Source organism: Vanessa cardui, chromosome 10, assembly GCF_905220365.1.
Source record: "Vanessa cardui chromosome 10, ilVanCard2.1, whole genome shotgun sequence".
Taxonomy (NCBI): domain Eukaryota; kingdom Metazoa; phylum Arthropoda; class Insecta; order Lepidoptera; family Nymphalidae; genus Vanessa; species Vanessa cardui.
The window spans coordinates 13,724,010-13,743,238 of record NC_061132.1 but is presented as its reverse complement, the minus strand read 5'-3'; the positions used below and the strand labels follow the sequence as shown (position 1 = coordinate 13,743,238).

At 32.9% G+C, this 19,229-nt stretch overlaps 2 protein-coding genes across 3 annotated transcripts in view; one reads left to right on the top strand and one right to left on the bottom strand.

Annotated features, from left to right (window-relative positions):
* Nucleotides 1-158: 158 nt before the first annotated feature.
* LOC124532928 (ubiquitin fusion degradation protein 1 homolog) lies at nt 159-3,440 on the bottom strand. The gene is made up of 7 exons (XM_047108054.1): nt 3,329-3,440; nt 3,139-3,259; nt 2,555-2,709; nt 2,208-2,337; nt 1,719-1,861; nt 1,015-1,233; nt 159-664 (listed from the first exon to the last, which is right to left on the bottom strand). Exons 1-7 carry the CDS (start codon nt 3,329-3,331, stop codon nt 503-505), a joined length of 933 nt encoding a protein of 310 aa, XP_046964010.1. The 5' UTR covers nt 3,332-3,440; the 3' UTR covers nt 159-502.
* A 1,328-nt stretch (nt 3,441-4,768) lies between these two features.
* The window catches only part of LOC124532942 (clathrin heavy chain), a 33,064-nt gene continuing 18,603 nt past the window's right edge, over nt 4,769-19,229 (top strand). Inside the window, exons 1-4 of one of the 2 annotated variants that reach the window (XM_047108076.1) lie at nt 4,769-4,927; nt 5,092-5,201; nt 6,768-6,993; nt 18,975-19,229. In XM_047108076.1, the coding sequence (XP_046964032.1) occupies nt 5,160-5,201; nt 6,768-6,993; nt 18,975-19,229 (523 nt within the window). In that variant the 5' untranslated portion in view covers nt 4,769-4,927; nt 5,092-5,159. Of the gene's footprint in view, nt 4,928-5,091; nt 5,202-6,767; nt 6,994-18,971 lie in introns of both variants that reach the window. The other variant, XM_047108074.1, reaches the window with a different exon arrangement.

Sequence of the window (19,229 nt, the reverse complement as noted above, 5' to 3'; positions counted from 1 at the left end):
TTCTTTAATTAATTATTTTAAAAGTCAACTATCATTATAATATTGAAAATTACACAATTGAATCACCGGGTCATAGGGCTATTGTAGCCATTGACAAATTCATGATGTTTCAACTTAGATGCACAATGTAATAGTTGATAAATTCAGTGAACCAAACAGATTATTAAATTGAATTTTATTTTCTATAGTAATCTTACAAAACAATGTCTTACATTAAAATTTTTAATTGCAACTGTCACTTTTAATTTTTAATACATGTTAGTTAAAAATTTTCGGAAGAAGATGGGCTGGAGTGTAGAACACAGTTGCTGAACTGATAGATTAGTCAGATTTATTATGACTAATTACTGAATGCTTATTGGTTACATATTGAGTCACCAATTCCTTTCGACCAATAGCAATTCTTATTAAAGTCAAAATGGTTCTAATTAATATCTGACTTTGTTGAGAGTTTTAGAAACTTAAATACATTAAAATTTAAATTAGTTACAATCCCAATTAATTAATTCTTAGACTTGGCAGTACGAAGAGTGAAGCCCTCTCCCTTAAATGCCTCAAATGGTTCGGACTGAATCTCTTCTTTGGCACTAGCTGGCCTTGAATTCCTTATAAATCTCAGTGTGCCAATTTTATAATCATAGTCTGGTATTCCGCGAACATAGGGCTGCAAACAAAATATTAAAATATACTGAGTTATCAAATAGTAATAAACAACATTGTTTCATAAAACAGGATAATTACTAAAGTACTTAGCTATACAAATTATTAATTTGAAAACAATAACAATTTAAATTTAGCATCATAATCAGCCAGGAGCTGATAAAAATCTTTAAAAAGGAAGCTCCATAACAATGCAATATAAGAAATCAATGTTATATTGCATTGTTATGGACCTTGAAATTTTATGTTTGTATAAAGTATAAAATGATTATTTACAAAGTGACATTATATCTTTCTTTAAATAATAATGTAAAGAAATATTCAATAGAGATAGGTTATGAAAATCATTGGTACCTGTCTTGAATTTGATGTCTGAGGCTCTGAATCACTTTCACTAATCAGTTTCTTCTTTTTTCCATCTAATCTGTTACCTTCCCCACGGAATGCTATAAAGCCACTTGGTTCGGGCATCATAGTTGCGGGATCTTCATCCATTCCTGTCACATCTGAGTTGGAACCTCTTCTTGATATATGGTCTTCTTCTTTATAACCCACTGGTGGTGCGAATTCAACCTGTTAAGATGAACACATTGCTATAAAATCTTCATATAATTATCATATGTAAATAGTGATTTTAATTTATGTTCTTTTAATGTTGTTTTTGTAAGCTAGTAGTTATGTGCTATATATTTTACTTACTTTAAATTTTTTTGGTAAACCTTTATGCCACAGAAGTCAATTACAATCATGGTAAAAAACATCTTTATTCAATTAAGACCCATGCTACTTGCTTATTGAATTACAAAAAGTTGCTTTAAAAAGACACATTAACTACAAAAAACATTAACAGTTATTTATGGATGTAGTCTGGGTTATTTTTGTAAAAGTGTAGTAAAGTATGTAATTGTGATATAATAATACCTATATAGACAGGTAAACGAGAAAGTAACATTGTTGAAGGAAGTGAAGTTACATTACTACACAATTAAAAATGTCACAATTGTTTGGATGTGTTCTTCAAATTTGTATAACAACAAAAAGTAATCAACAATACTTACATTCATATCACATTCTATAATAATGACTGCATTCCCTGGTTTAGTTTCAAGCACACACAACTCATATACTTTAGAATTGTATTTGATTGCTATAACATCTCCTGTTGTGAGACATGAAAAGTTTCTTAAGCAATTTTCTAACACTGAAAGAAACAAACAAATTGAAATTATTATAAAATATATAAGATTATAACAGGCAATTGCTAAACAATACTTATTTCAATGTTAAGGATGGTCTAGTAATTAAATGAAATTGTCTACATGCATAAGAAAGCATATTTTTATAAGTATGCATCTCAAGAAATTCTAGTTTCAAAACATAAGATTGAAATAAACAAGTTATTAGCATATTTGGTCAAAATATTGTCACTATTATTATTATATTGGCCACCAAGCCCTTGCCTTTAGCAAGATATTATTAGTATAGCTTCAAAGGTAAAAGCTCCACCAAAAATAAAACAGAATATCTAAAAATGAAAATTATATTACCTGCTTTAGGGTTAGTGATATCAAGAAAATCTTCAGACAATGGTTGGAATTTTGAGAATGTTGCAACTGGTAACGATACACTTTCAATCTGAAGTAATGTTCCCTCTTCCAATACAAGATTTGCCATCATCTGAAACATAGAAAATATATTTTGATACTTTCTGTACTAGTGGTATCATTACTTACATCCACTTCAAGCTTAAATATAACTCCTAGAAAAAAAAAGTTGTCCATGAAAAAATCACATTAATATGAAGTTTTAATTGACATAATTACTTTAGATCTATAGTGTGCGGCACAAGAGGAGTTATGACTATTATTATTAAATTTGTCTATTAAATACAAACCCAGTGTGGTAAATACACTTTCCCCTCATCAGCAACAAACTCAAGCACTCCGCAGTGGGTTATTCTCTTTGTTTTCTTATTTGTTAACTTAAATATCATGGGATATTCAATATTTAATCTTGTCAGTTGTTCCAATGCTGATGGGGGCATAATTACTGAAAATATAAAATGAGTATATAGAATAACTTATTTACTTGTATTGCTTAAAAACAGTATGCAGTATATACTTATATGGCTAATAATATACAAACTCTTTTTAGAAAATGAATCAATTTAGTATTTAGCATACATTTTCATATTTAATGTTTTAAATTATGAGAATCAGAAAATAGAACAAAAACTTCTGCAGTAAACACTGTGTAACATATTTGTTTTGAACTTATGCAAATAGGGTAAATATAAAACAAAAAAGCTGAGGGATATAGCACTGACAACGAGTCAGCGTTGTGGTAATATGGTATTGCAATATCTGCCTTTATTTTTCATTAAAATCAAGCTTTAGCTGTAGAGTTTCAAGTATAATACTATACTACAGAATAGTAAAGTAGGAGTAATAAAGACAAATAAAGAATTCAGTTTCTTACTTTTCCCTCCTCTTTCTACATCTTGTCGCTCATTGCCAGGTAACATTGAGACGGAGTAGCAACGATAAGTCATGCTAAATGGTCTCGTAATTTCATGAAACATGTTGAATCCGAACTGAAACTAATCATATTTAATTAGTATTAATATGTAATAAGTAAGTGGTACATCTCAATTTGATTATAACGTTACCATTTTGAAATATTTTTATTAAACAATCGAAAGTGCATAAGAATAACTGCAAATCATCTGATATTGTCAAAACAATATTATGCCAATGTCAAGTGTCATCTGACAAGTATTAAGAAATAAGTTATTCGCCATAGAAAAAAAAGGGAAAGAAGTAATTTATTTATAACATGATAATATTTTAATTTGCAATTAATTAAAAATAATAATGTGCTGTAAAGGAGCCGTTGATCTCTTCTAAAGAAATAATTTTACGACAAATTTAATGGTGCTCGTTGGTTTGGAAGTGTTAAATACACTTCAGGATCGGAGAGGCTACAGGATTCATGTAATAGTTATCAGTAAAAACAAGGTACTTCAAATCATTGACTGGTATATAAACATTAGTTCGTAAGTTTTATCACATCACACCTGATATCAGAAAGATACATTTCAATGTTTTAATAGGAAACATGCAAATATAATATTTATGAAAATTTTGCTTTTAAAGTGTTAAAAAAGTATAAAAGAAAGGCAGAAGCAAGGTTTATATTTGATATAATTTTGTTTTTATAGAAAAAATTACGAATTAAAGTAACTTAAAACGGAACTTATTTCAAAACACTAACTAGCGTTCAGTGACGTCACTCTTGTTACGACTACTACTACTACTATTTGAGGTTATAATTGTAAAAAAAATGAATATTAAAAAGAAAATTAATTGCGTTATTCAAAAAAAAAATGGAAGTTGGGTTTCTTAAAGCAGACTCCAGGTTCCTCTTTTCAGCTTGAAACCACTCTTGTCTCAGTTTTTGTCAGAAGGTCCACTCAAAAACCATTTATTTGAAAACTTTGTTGAAGTAGATGACCACGTTAAGACAAAACATACGACAATACGGCTTTTTTCGCAGTATCGAGTAGTCCGTTTTAATTTTTTACAAAAAAGTATCTCAAAAGTCGAGAAAAAATGCATAAGTATGAAAGCCAGTGAGGACAAGTATGATCAATAGGCCAGTGACAGACAGGAATGACGTCATGCGAAATATAGAACCGTTTTCGCGCAAAAATTGAAATTGACATTTTGAAACCGCATTTTTTGCAATAAATTAGAGTGTTTTTAATTTTTAATATACTTATGCTCTATCCTATATGTTTAAAATAAAGCTAAAAATATGTATTGCATCTTCCCTATTAGTGTTTCGATTGTAATAGCAGTAGTGGTAACATTGCTTCAGATAAATGACGTTTTCATTATTGCGTTTGGTTTTTACAATGTAACGTAGATCTTTGAAGCGTTCCAATGAAAATAAAATTTAGATGTGTTTAAAAATTAGCAATATCAATCAAGGAAAACTATAGCAATTTTATAATTGCTAAACGCAATTAACGCATTTTAATTTTATATTCAACGATAAATATCTTAGTACACTTATCCCCACACATTACGGATGGACAACGATTAATGTACCTATCTCTCTCTTTCTCGGAATCGTTCATAGTTCATTTCATTTCATTCATTTGTGTATGTGGCAGCCGCGGGTGCATTGTTCGTCATTTCTCTATACAAATAAAAGAGTTATTATATTCATCTACTTTTTCTTCATGTAGAATCAAATTGGAATAGTGAGTAGATAAAGTAGTCAATATGAAAATTTTAAACTACAACTAGTGTTCCGGTCGTTGTTCTTTCTCCTTCAAACATGAATGAACGCCATGTTGATTGTCAAAGGTGTTATTCGTATCGGATGAGACGGCAGTGAATTGAAATAACTGTGTTGAATTTTCAGACACCGCGATATTAGAAGATCGCTCGTAGGCCGTTTCGGTTTAGATAGAGCAAAGAACCGTAGCAACCATGGCTCAAGTTTTGCCGATACGCTTTCAGGAGCATTTACAGGTGAGTACGCCCATCGACTTTTATTAGATTTGCTGATATCGTCGATCGTAGGGACCGTGTAATCAGGTACATATGTGTCTGTACGAGACTTTTGTAATTAGCTTTGTTGTGAAAAAGTGGGAGGTGATAGTAGAAATGACATTGCGCAATTATGTGCGTTGACAGATACCACCCCCTGGTTCGTGCACGGAAGAGTGCCGGTATTGATTTGTTCCACATTCCCTCTGGATCATATGATTTGTGAACCCAATTAGTTATTTGGCAACCTTTCTACTGATCTACAACATTTCACTGTTTTTGCTACGAATAAATATCTCGAATCAATTTTATATAAAACGTTTTTAATGTTGACTTAAATTATTAATATTATCATAATACATATTTTTGACTACATCTATCAAGAATGTGTATAATTTTAACATTCTTATAAGAATTACCTTTTTCAATTTATAAAACTGAATTATTTATTTAGAGTAAGTTTGAAATGCTAATAAAAAATATATGCAATATAAAGATTTAATATGTCTTTTTTATTTACATTCTTTATCAAGTCATTAATCATAAGCTTAGCCTTATATCAGTATAAAAAGCTACTTCTCACAAATATAAAACACTTGAAAATATGAATGGAGCTTTGGAGGCCTATATATTATGGGCATTTTGCCAAGTTTGGTATAAGTTATTACCTTTGACATTAAATTCACTTTTATTAGTACAGATTATAACAATGACTATCATGTTACGAAGCAAAATTGAAAACAATGAATTAAAAGAATGTATAATGCAATTGTCATTTTTACCTTTTGCAAGAGGTATGAAAAAAAAAAACTTAAAATTGTCTCACATACACTTATAAAAATAAATCAAAGTAAAATGAAAGAAAAAAATTGTTATATTCAAAAAGTAGTTTTTTGTTTAAAATAAATAATACAGAGGACCTTTTTTTTATAGTACTTATATAAAAAACTTTTTTATACGCTGTCAAGCAATAGATGATCCTAATGACTTCAGTTACCAGTTTATTGAAATGTGATATTATTATTATCAATATGTATGCCTTTGATTATATTTACCTGGTCATTAAAAAAAAAATGTATTTTTGATTTCAATATAATTATGGAAGAAAAGGCAATATTTCAAAAATGATAATCTTTAAGTTAAATTTTCTTTATTTTTTTATTGTAAATTTATGGTATTATATAATGGTTGATGTTTTACCATTAATAAAAATAAATATTCTATCTACTTTCAAAAGATTACATTAAGAGAGATAGGTACTTAACCTATCTCTCTTAATAGATGAGGTTAAATTTGTGTCTATTCAACCAATATAGATTAAAGTTCTACAATAAGATAAAGTGTTTTGAAAAAGATTGTCAAACCTATTACTATTATATAAGTAACTACCCTATGGAGGTTCACTCCCTTTCAATGCAGACTATAGATCTGACAGGTGCGAATTCAATTTTCTATCATATGTATAAAAACTAAATTTGTTTAACAAATAATACTTTCACTTTTCTTGCAAGTTTTTAATGTTTCAATAAATAAAAACCTCTCCCACAGCTCACAAACATTGGGATAAATCCGGCTTCAATATCCTTCAACACACTCACCATGGAGTCGGACAAGTTTATCTGTGTCAGAGAGAAGGTGGGTGATACGTCAGAGGTTGTTATCATCGACATGGCTGACCCCACGAATCCCATCAGAAGACCGATCAGCGCAGATTCTGCTATCATGAATCCAGCGAGCAAGGTTATCGCATTAAAAGGAAAGGCCGGTGTAGAAGGTGAGACATCTTTGAATAATCTTAATTAAAAGCTGTTAATTAATTATCTTCAGATACACTATTAATAAATTCATTGACTTTGGAAAGATATCATTTAACTTGACTTCTTGTTACATATGTGTCAAATTTGCAACTGAATTTTAAGCTAAACCACACCTTATACCAATCAATTATAATAAATATTATATATTTATTATATATAATTATATAAAAAAAATTAATAATTATGCAACCAATTTGTTGCAAGTTTGCCGAAAATTTGAGTGCTAGCAACAACCAAGTATTGAACTGAGTTTGTAGAAATTTTATACTCAATTACATTTATTTTAGTGCATTTTTCACTTTCTCGTTCTATATAAATGTTACATGTAAAATATCATCATCGTCATCATTTCGTGATAGTCAACCACGGCCTCTTCCATTGAGCCAATTCCACTGTGCTCGAAATTCTCTCTCCCCAGTGCAAAAAAAATTTATTATAATCATTTTGCATGTCATTACAGAGATAGTTGAATAATAAAACTCAAGTCCCTTTTTCAAAATGGTGTACTAAGCTCGGGAATCTTTGTACACAAGCCCAATATTTGAAATAAGCCTCTTGGTTTACTTGCCAAAAAAACGAATAATAGATTAAATTAAAGCTTACTTTTAACTTAATAACAATTATCAATCAATCAATCAATCAATAGCCCATGTTCGTCCACTACTGGACATAGGCCTCTCCAATTTCACGCCACTGTGATCGTTCTTGGGTTACTTGAATCCACAACAATTATAATTAGAATTAAATTATTTGTCGTATATTTTGCGAGGAGATTATTTCGCCAACAATAAAGCAATGGAGATACGGAAGACAAATGTAATTTAAGTCCGGGAGAATAGAATTGTTATTAATGTAAAACGTCAATAATTTGGTGACGAAATTCTACAATTTCGATTCTGATTTATGGGATATTGTCCTTCCCTCACCACCTGACAGAGGTTTGCGCTTAACTGGAGCGTAAAATATAAATATAAGTAATTACTTGTGAACAGGTATTGTTCGCAAATTCACAACCTGTGAATGTCCCAATGCTAGGCAAATGTCCTGCTCGAAAGAGGAGTTTCTTTTAATGAGGAGATTTGTGGGCTAAGATTAAGATCCATTAAAAACACAGTGTGTGGTGTAATCGATCTTCGTTAAAGATTAATGACGTCTTCTATCTTCACGCCAATTCGCCATTGCTAGTATTTTTTTTCAAGAATTAAGTAACGCAAAGATCGAACTAAATAGAGCCCAATATTTGGTATACTATAATTTAAACACGTAATTATTATCGATGTGACAAGCACTGCCCTATTTTTTCATGAATAGCGGTAAAGCTCACGCCTCTAATGCCAGTTGTGGAGGCGTATCTAAAGGTGGAATGTATAGCCGACTGTTGACGACTAATAACTTTTTAACAAGCTTTTAGTTACTTCACGTGTTCGTGGGTCAAATGCAAGTGAATTTTAAACTAGTTCGTTTAACTTGAAAGCTGAAATTTTAAGTACCTATTTGTTAGTAAATTGTTATCATTGAAGTTATTGCATAAAAATTAATCGGACAAATTAAAAAGGCATGGACACTAAAAGCAAATTTTTATTCGTCTACGCTTTGAAACGAACGAATAGTTAAAATATTGTCAAAATCTATTTTCCTTTTGTCGTTTTGGGTCAATTGATTTATACATAATACGATCGAATTGTCTAGAGGTTCATAGATTATGTGGAAGAGTTTGTATTAACGCGACATTTTCTCGTTTGCGTTTAAAAAAAGCTTCCGGAAAATTGTAAATAAAAATATTTGAACAATAATTTGTATATGATACTTACAAGCCTGGAGTTTCCACCCACCCTTATATCGCAGCGCTAAGTAGCAATACTTAATATAGCCGCGCTTTGAAGGGTGAGTGAGTCAGTGTAATTACAAGAACCAAAATAACCTTATAATGAGCTTTTTGCACGTTTGAGTCGATCACGAATATATATATATCTGGTATAAAATATGCCGAATAGAAAATGCTCATTGATGTTACTGATGTCCATCAGATGAGTTTCCTTCTCGTAAGTCTTCTATGTCAACTAGTCTTATAATAGGTATAAGGGGCGTAACATCTTACGTCCCGTAGAATGATTAATATTTCTTATCATAGGTGAACACTCGTTTACACAGCTCATCTGACCCATTCTTTATGAATATGTTTATAATTACCCTTATTTCGTTCAGAAATACTCATAAAATGGTCGTTATTGAAATCGCAGTGCCAATGCAAACTTTATTAAGATGCTGCGAATTTCTGTGGGAAACTATCAAAAAGTAGAACGTCGGCAAAACGCCAAGCTAACTGAGTAGCCGGTAGCGTCAGTGCGGTCTGGTCATTGATCGTGTATTTGATGCGGCATATTTTTTCTTCCAATGTCATGAAAAATGTCAAAAACGGAGAGTTATTGCATTTTTTGTGTATTTTAGATGCTTTTCACTTTATTCGTTTATTTTAAATTGTCCTTGAGATATTCATGTATGGATGACCTATATTTTTATTACTTAATGTTTTGGCAGTATATCGTATTTCTTATGCGTCATAAGCTTAATTCTAACTTGAAAAAAAAAAATTACTGTCGAGTTATTTTCTTCTTCTTAGGTCTGAATTTTTACGGTTTATGAATATTAAATAATAAGCTTAGTTTACATATTTTTTCTTTTATAATGAAGATTTTAACTTGGACTTAAATTTGTAGACTACCTATACTTCCTCTTTTATAGACGCTCTTAGTCCTTATAAATTATTCAATCGTCGCTTTGCAATGAAATTATTATTATGAACGTGGCCTAAGATATTGCTTATTCATGTAAGCGATATTAATATTGTGCGACATTTTAGGTGTCTTTTGCTGGTTTTTGAAGAAAATCAATGACCAAATTATTCTAGTATGCACGTAGGCACACTTCATGCCAGGATTACATTCTTTTCAGTGAATTCAAAGGAAAACAGGGTGTGTTGTTATTTGACCTTTTATCTGGGTTAGAAAGTCTGAAGTCGCTTTGTATAATAGACGCGTTAAAGTTCCCAGCCCGTGTGCTATAGTCTGTGCAATGAACTTCTCAGCAGCGTTAATATTCTATACCTTATTAACGAATATCATTCCGACATTTTTGACTAAATTACCAATAATGTGAAGATTGAAGTTGTTTGAACGCTCTTCTCTATGATCTGTCATATTTGGAAAAAAACTTTTTGATTGATTTGGACCATGCTTTAAGAAATGAATAACTCTATAGATTATTTTAATTGAAGAATGTTTAAAGTAAACAAAGCTAATAAAACAAATTTAGTTTTGTTTATACTTATAGCTTACTTGTATTTTCCGATAACAGCTTTTTGAAAATGTCTAATGAACGTAATAGATTGAATTATAGAAGCTCTCGACCGATATCGCTTCGAGATTCCATGTCACATATTTTAGTTCAAATACGCTATATGACCTATAACCCTTAATTATATTACAGTACAGGAGACGAGCAGTATCATATCACGCGTCACGCAATGATTGATTTCTTTCTTCTTGATTGAATTTTAGCCTTAATTTAACAAGAAACGAATTTTGATGATTATTTTTTTGTTGGGTTTCAACTTGAATAACTATTTCCTCTTAAACCTCTAAAGTAACAGCCTGTAAATTTCCCACTGCTGGGAGAAGACCTCCTCTTCCATTAAGGAGAGGGTTTTGAACATATTCCACCACGCCGTTCCAATGCGGGTTTCCTCACAATGTTTTTCTTTACCGCCGAGTACGAGATGAATTATAAACACAAATTAAGTATATATATAGTGGTGCTTGCCTGGGTTTGAACCCGCAATCATCGGTTAAGATGCACGCCTTCTAACTACTGGGCCATCTCAGCTCGCAACTTAAACCTTTATCCAGTTATTTTATTTGTATCTAAATAAATTAATGAACTATAAACAATCGCTCTTTCTATCGAACACGTAAAAACCATTGAATATTTTGATATGAAATTTGTGACATTATGTACAGCGTGTTTTCAGATACGGTTTTTGACTAATCACGATCAATATATATCATGGTATAACGTAGTCACAGCAACGCGTAGTCTGCTAGTTACCGATAAACCGATTTTAATTTACCGGTTTTTCATAATAATCACACCGTAAACACTTTATTACGAGCAAGTGATTAATATTGTTTGTATTATACGGTTCTATTGCAGACGTTATAATGTAAACAAGTGGTTATCATCCGTATGACTAATAGCCGATTTTAATGTCAGTAGTGTATGAAATATTAATTAATGCTCTCCGATAATCAATTCTTGATAAGTACTGGAGAAGTTTGTGTTATAATTACGCACACATACATATATGAACACACGAACAAACGTCTTTACTTATTCGACCTTCATTAAAATCGCTTTTTTTTTTATGGAACAGGTTGGCGGACGAGCGTATGGGTCACCTGATGGTAAGTGGTCACCATCACCCATAGACAATGACGCTGTAAGAAATATTAACTATTCCTTACATCGTCAATGCGCTACCAACCTTGGGAACTAAGATGTTATGTCCCTTGTGTCTGTAGTTACACTGGCTCGCTCACACTTCAAACCGGAACACAACAATACTGAATCCTGTTGTTTGGCGGTAGAATAACTGATGAGTGGGTGGTACCTATCCAGGCGGGCTTGCACAAAGCCCTAGCACCAAGAGAATCGTTAGGGATTTCTATGTGCATTTTTATAACTGCAAAATTATTGTCTTTTATGTTAAATATATAATGTATCATAATTGTATGATGACGTCAAACTCCACGTTGGACGTTGTCGTCGGTGAGTCACCCCTGACTTTTATTATCGAGTCTCGACATTAAAAGGCGCGTAACTACGGAAATTATAACAGCGAATAGCGTCATGTCAACGCCCCCACTTTTTTTTTATTTCTTTATAACGCAAAATGAAAACAAAATTGACAGCCCAGAAAAAAACCCAAAACAAATACTAATTATTTAGATATGCTGTATGAATTTTACGCTTAGTAATTTAAATTGATAAATGATTTGTTTTTCACGTCGTTGGAAATATATCGAATTGTTTCGATTTGTTACGTCGTATTACGAATTGTTACGTATGCTCCGTGATCATGGGAAGTGGGAAACATACTCTTTCCGTAACACGATGAGTACAGGTACTTTATTAGTACCCTCCTTACCCAGTAGGATAATCCGCGGAAAAGTTACTGGAGTTTTCAGTGGAAAATTTCTCAATAACAGCCTGGAATTTGGAGGTGTGTTCATTCCCCATGCATCGGAAAGGACGTTAAGTCGTTCTGCACCTGAATTATTTTGGATCGTGTAAAATTTGCTAGCTAATCGGATTAATAAATGGAGTTATTAGAGAGTGTGGTAGTCTCTCCGGAGATTGGGCGTCGTGTTTATATACACCTTCCTAGATATTGAACGTTCTGATACTTATAAGCGCTTGTTACATTAAAATATGATTGGGTGACCTTTATAGTAACGGAAACCAAGGTTTTTCTTAAAATTTTGGATAGGACTGATAGTCAGTGCTAGATTAGATTTTTCGCAAAATATTGCCACTCAACACGAACCCTTTCAAAGTCTAATGTCGAGACAAATGTCGATATTCGCTATTTTTTTAACCAAATGATGAATTTTCCTTACGGATTATCCAATTGTCTTTTTCATGTATATATTGAAACGCTAGTATGACATCGGTTACCTTTAAGCATTTACTCGGCTATCGATTAATCGTAATCCGTAAATACGTAATTAACAAATCAATAATATCCATTGAATAAGCACGTACCGAATTGTAAAGTTACGAAGTTGAAAAGTTACACGAAATGTAAACATTATTGTTAGCCATATAAAAAAAAACTCTTCTCATTAAAGGAACACGGTATCTTCTTAATTGCGTCGAGTAAAATATCTTCCTATAAATAAATTTGACGTTTGATATTTGACATTTATCATCATCATTGATAATAGACACAAGAGACCCACCAAAAATGCACAATATATATCTGAAATGATAGCTTGTCAAGTGTAAGTTGGCGTGTGGCAAAAACATGTACTAATTATTTTTTTGTTCATTTAATATCTTATTTGTTTTATTTACCCTTATGAAGAAAACTTACCCAAAATCTATTAAAAATGAGACGTAGAGAATTTTTTTCTAGTGAGATATTGGTGAAATAAACAAAAAAGTGGCAAAACAAAGGTGTAGCAGGTGCTGCCACAGGAACGCCAACTTATACTTGACAGTCTATAGAAACGTGAGACATTTGTTTAACTTTAAACGGTACTGTACTTAGATAGGTACCCTTGTCTGTGATGTGTCACTTTCATTTTCAATATGCGATAACATCTTATCGTTCACACAAACAGTATCTAAATTACTGATACTTGCATATATGTATATTTATGTGTGAACAATCGTGATAAGTTTTTTAATCGTAATCTAGCAATGAATAGTAGAGTTTAGGTTTTGCGAAAATTATCTAGCGGCGTCGAATAGCGCTACCCGCTCTATCACGCTGGTGACGTCAGAGAAACCTCGGTGTTAGCTGTAGCATCAATACTATCAGCCGAGAAGCAAAGACATTCCCAGCTGGTTTGCAATTAGACAGGCAGCCTGCAATCATCAGCAAACATCTAAATTTTGATGTTACGTTAAAAAAAAATAATGCTGGCATTTAATTTTACTCTGAATGACAATCGAAATTGATATGAGCCAGTGTAACTACAGGCGCAAGGGACATAACATCTTAGTTCCCAAGGTTGGTGACACATTGACGATGCAAGGAATAGTTAATATTTCTTACAGCGTCATTGTCTGTGGGTGATGATGACCACTTACCATCAGGTGGCCCATATGCTCGTCCGCCAACCTATACCATAAAAAAATGTATATTTTGTTAATTGGGTTTTTTAGATATCTAGAAAATTGATTTAGTAAAATATTTTAGCTTTAGTTATTGAGTAACTGAGATACTACGAGTATATGACATTCAGGCTATGACAGATGGGACGCTGTGATATATTTTGCAGGATATACTCTCCGGACTGTATTATCATTACATAAATTAGACAAAATTTTCACATTGAAAAGTATTCTATGTCTTAGGATTTCAAGATTCATAAGAAAATTAATCAAATTCGTTTCGGCGTTTTAGCCATGAAAGACCAACAGACAGATAGACAGAGCTACTTTAGGGTACATAATAATAGTATAGATGGTATTATTGAAATAAATAATTTCGTTCCACAATTCTGTCACAACGCTCTGTGAAGTTACAATATTCTTTTTAAGAGAAAGATACGCTGACTGAAAATAGGTCAGACTCTGAAAGAACCCGAGGGTAGTGCATTTTTTATACTTTACAAAGACTAACTGAACTATGAACATTATTTTTCCCAACAAATTGTCGTACGTATTGTAAAATTAACTTAGAAATTGTCTTTATTGGTGATGTAAGCATTACAAGGTCTTTCGAGTTTAACACTGCCAGTTTTGACCTTAAACATAACACCTAACAAGTGTTTACTAATATAATCAATAAAATTCACAAAAGATAAACAGCTTCTTACTGTTTCTTGTGTGCATCCTAATCGAAGATTTCGGGTTCAAACCCAGGCAAGCACCACTGTATATGTAAATGTGCTTAATTTGTGTTTATAATTCATTTCGTGCTTGGCGGTGAAGGAAAACATCGTGAGGAAACATACATGTGTCTAATTTCATAGAAATTCTGCCATTTCACCAACCCGCATTGGAATAGCGTGGTGGAATATGTTCCAAACCTTCTCCTCAATGGGAGAGGAGGCCTTAGCCCAGCTGTGGGAAATTTACAGGCTGTTACTTTTTTTTACTTTACTGTTTCTTGGGAAGAACTTTGGTCTCATTCCACCACGCTGCTTTAATGTGGAGAGGGGTTGTTTTTTAAATAGCGACAACCAAAAACTTGTATAGCTAGCTATCAAACGTTCATTTTGTATTCAATATTTGTGCCTTTTATGTCGATATTCCTAATGAAGGTTCTCTCCTGGGTCAACGATCGCTCGTTATTTTGTCCTAACCTTCATATACACTAATAAATTATTATAATGAGTTATAAACTTTGTATTATTGCTATTGTTATATAAGAACTCTTTTCTTTTAATAACCCGCAATTTAACTGACCCTGACAATTAATAGACCCGAGTCACTGACCTACAAATTGTACCTATGGCATGGAGCTCGACTGAATCGGAAAACGTTTTATGTTACGTAACTTGGAGCGATAACGGATGTCTACGTCTCCTGTACTGTAATGTTTGGTGACGATAGTTATTCAAATCAAAATAAACTTTATTCAACTAGGCTTTTACAAGCACTTTTGAATCGTCATTATACAATTAAGTGAAGCTACCACCGGTTCGGAAAGTAGATTCTATCGGGAAGAACCGGCAAGAAACTCAGTACTTCTTTTTTAACATTTAAAAATACAAAGTCATGTTAGCTAAATACAATTATTTAAATTAATATATCCTGCTTGGAAGTCAACAGGTATTAACTACACGCTTTTTTATCATCTATAAAATCTTGAATCGAATAACATGCTTTTTCTACCAATGTATTTTTTACAAACGATTTTAATTTACGAAACGGCAAAGTTAAAAATGTCTGTTGTTCACCAATTCTTATCCGCTATGACCCATGGCCCATTATACGCAGCGAAAAACTTTTAGTAATAAGTCTACTACTAGGTTTACGCCGTCAGGGCTCAAAGTAGAGCGATCCGCTGGTTTTTAATGGGTATTCCAGTGTGCCAGGGCTCACTCGGAGTCTTGGCCACCGGCGATTTCCACATACCCATACTCTTCACGTGAGGTAAACGGGTAGTTCGTGTTTTCATCGTAAAAAAGGGTAATTATTTACGGGGAAGTCTTAATATCCTTATTTATAGTTTAGGTCTATATTATTTGACAGTACGCCTTACGTAACATACCGACATATACTCTGGGTAAAAATTAGAGATGTAACATAGAGAGGTAGCAGGCAGTTGCATTTTTCATCATAAATAAGGTCAAATTCCGAAAAAAGTGTTTTGGTTTTTTCTTTACTGATAGCTAAGTATCCAGCCAAACTGCTATCCGTTACATCTCTAGTAAAAATGTAAATGAGGCTGTAGGAGATAACATTTTGCAAAATCAGCTGACAGAACTGACAATGGGCTAGTCACGTACATTGAAGGGTCGTTGACCGTTCAAGTAGACGAGTAACAGTGTGTTACAAGCGTAAGGTCCTCTAGGTGGACCGATGACCTGAAGAAGGTAGTGAGGCTGGACCCTGTCTAGATCGGGACGATCGGGAGTTGTAGGTATATGTTGATAAGCCTATCATTTCTGTGCGCGCAACGATTGTCTTATACAATCAAAATCAAAATAAACTTTATTCGAGTGGGATTTTACAAGCACTTTTGAATCGTCAATTAAGTGAAGCTACCACCGGTTCGGATAGTAGATTCTACCGAGAAGAACCGGCAAGAAACTCAGTAGTTACTCTTAAATTTTGTTATTAATAAAAATAGACCTACAAAAATCTTATTTACAGAAAGGAGGATAAGGTTCTTCTTTCCTAATTTATTAAACTTAGTGCCTAATATTTACATATTTACGTCGTAGTCCATAGAAAACGTGAGGTTCTTAAATCAAAATATTGTTGACCTTTTGTTTTCTATCCACTGTTAAGTACTCGTAAATATGGATATAACGTTTCTTTTAACGTTCCGTCATCCGTTTCTCAATATTTCCGAACATATAAACATTTCTCGCATATGAAATAGGCTAATATTATTAGAAAACAGCATAGCTTAGTACGCACGACTGAATATAAGCTGTGTCATGCAATATGTAAAAATCGATCACATATTTCCACTAATTATACGATCAGTATTTTGTCGGTGTGCTGGCTAACTTATACGGCTGCAAATGTCACAGATTTTGAATACAATAAACGTTTTTGTATTTTCATCACAGAATTTTCAGTAACAATAAGCAATCTAAAGGAAAAAATTAGTGTGCATTTTGGTGTTGGTGCTAAACCTTGGGGCGTAACTCAAAGCATAAGATACGATTCTATTCCTTGCGAAAATAAACCTCAACCAAATAATAACTAGGGTCAATTTTCACTAATTACAATTATTTCGATACGCCCCTTTTCTACTTTGATCGAACGCAACTGGATCGGAAATTACAAAGATTAAGGTTTTTCAATTGCAATAGTGTCAATGGTTTTCTCAGGTCTTGTGGGATTTCTTATAAATATTGGACAACATCACATACATTTCTCTGATCCCAATGTAAGTAGGTAAAACACTTGTGTTATGGAAAATCAGAAGTAACGAAGGTACCACAAACACCTAGACCCAAGACAACATAGAAAACTAATTAATTTTCTACATCGACTCGGCCGGGAATTTAACCCGGGACCTCCGAGTATCGTACGTCGTCGTCATTATATCTTATGTACATTTGACTCGATTTTTTGTGATAATGTTTGCTTACACGCTAAAGCTAATTTCAGAGCTCCATCACATTATATCATTGGCATCGAAATTACGCGTAACCGTTATGGCAAAAAACGTTGGTGTCTTATAGATGTAAACAGGAGTAGTCTTCATTGGTGCACTTACTCTTAATGACTAATTTCATAATCATAGTACGGTGCAATATTTCCCTTTGCCTCTACCTAAAGGTTTTTATGATATAAGCAAACGAGCAAATGTCTGACGGTAAGTGGTCAGCAAGTAGCCAATGGCGCTTGAAGAAATATTATCCATTCCTTACATCGCCAATGTGACACAAACTTTGGGAACTAAAATTTCCCTTGGCCCTTATTAACAATAGCTTACTGACCCTTCAAATCCAAATACAAAAATACTAGGTATTGTTGTTTTGTGGCATATTATTTCATAAGTAGGTGGTACCTACCCAGATGGACTATCCCAAATAGCCCTACCACCAAGTATAAATAATTCAGATTATAAATAGCTCAGACTATTTGAGGTATTTAATAAGTAATTTCACTTGAACAGAAATTCTATATGCGTGCATTTAGCCATGAAAGTGTTTCGTCACGGAATTCCATGGAAGTGTATTTAAGTAGCTCGATTCCTAAAATTGATCACACCCGTGGGCATTAACCCTTGCACTTTAATCGTATAAGGCTTCATTCGCATGCACATCCAAAGTTAAATTGATACGAACAATTACATATACATATTAATTTAATATGCACAAAATAAATTACAATTGTTATGAAAAATTATAGTATCAAAAGATTTTATTGATTTATATATACTTACTCGGGCATCTCGCTCACGTATATGGGGTCGTGCGTTGTTGCGTGCTTGTGTGTATGTGTGCGTACTTGCGTGCATATGTGCGTGCTTGCGTGCATGTGTGCGTGCTTGCGTACATGTGTGCGTGCTTGCGTACATGTGTGCGTGCTTGCGTACATGTGTGCGTGAGATGCGTCCGCGTCGTTTGAATAGAAATTAATTATGTTCATTAATAATATATTTATAGATAGTTTGACCTTAGTATTTATTATAATGAGCTTAGTGTAATGTATCCATTGTAAGGTCGCCGCCCCTATCTAACTGTATATATTTCTTGTAATTGAATAAACAATTGTTTTTATAATGTTGTGTTAACGCTCTTATTTTAATCTTAACAATATAATTATAATATATCATTAATTTAATTTTTTTATCAATTAATTAGGTTTTTACTTCAATTGGTTTAACTAAGAAAAAAGATATTATGATATCATGTAATATTAAATATCCTAAAAACAAAGGTGTTTCTTTAGCTCTATATATGAATACTGTTTATGTTAAAGACTATCCCATATTAATTAACATCTCCCGTCCCAGCAGCGCAAAAGACCCTCCAAATATTCAACATTGAAATGAAATCGAAGATGAAGGCGCACACCATGACCGAGGACGTCGTCTTCTGGAAATGGATCTCGCCCAACACACTCGCCCTGGTCACGAAGATGTCGGTCTACCACTGGTCCATGGAGGGCGACTCCACACCCGTCAAGATGTTCGACAGACACTCATCGCTTGCTGAGTGCCAAATCATAAACTACAGGACGGATCCGAAACAGCAATGGTTGTTGCTTGTCG

Coding starts and splice junctions, on each gene's coding strand:
- LOC124532928 (XM_047108054.1), bottom strand. Junction 2,710..3,138: donor TGTAGAAAGAGGAGGGAAAA/GTAAGAAACTGA, acceptor TTATATTTTCAG/TAATTATGCCCCCATCAGCA. Junction 1,862..2,207: donor TATCACTAACCCTAAAGCAG/GTAATATAATTT, acceptor TGTTTCTTTCAG/TGTTAGAAAATTGCTTAAGA.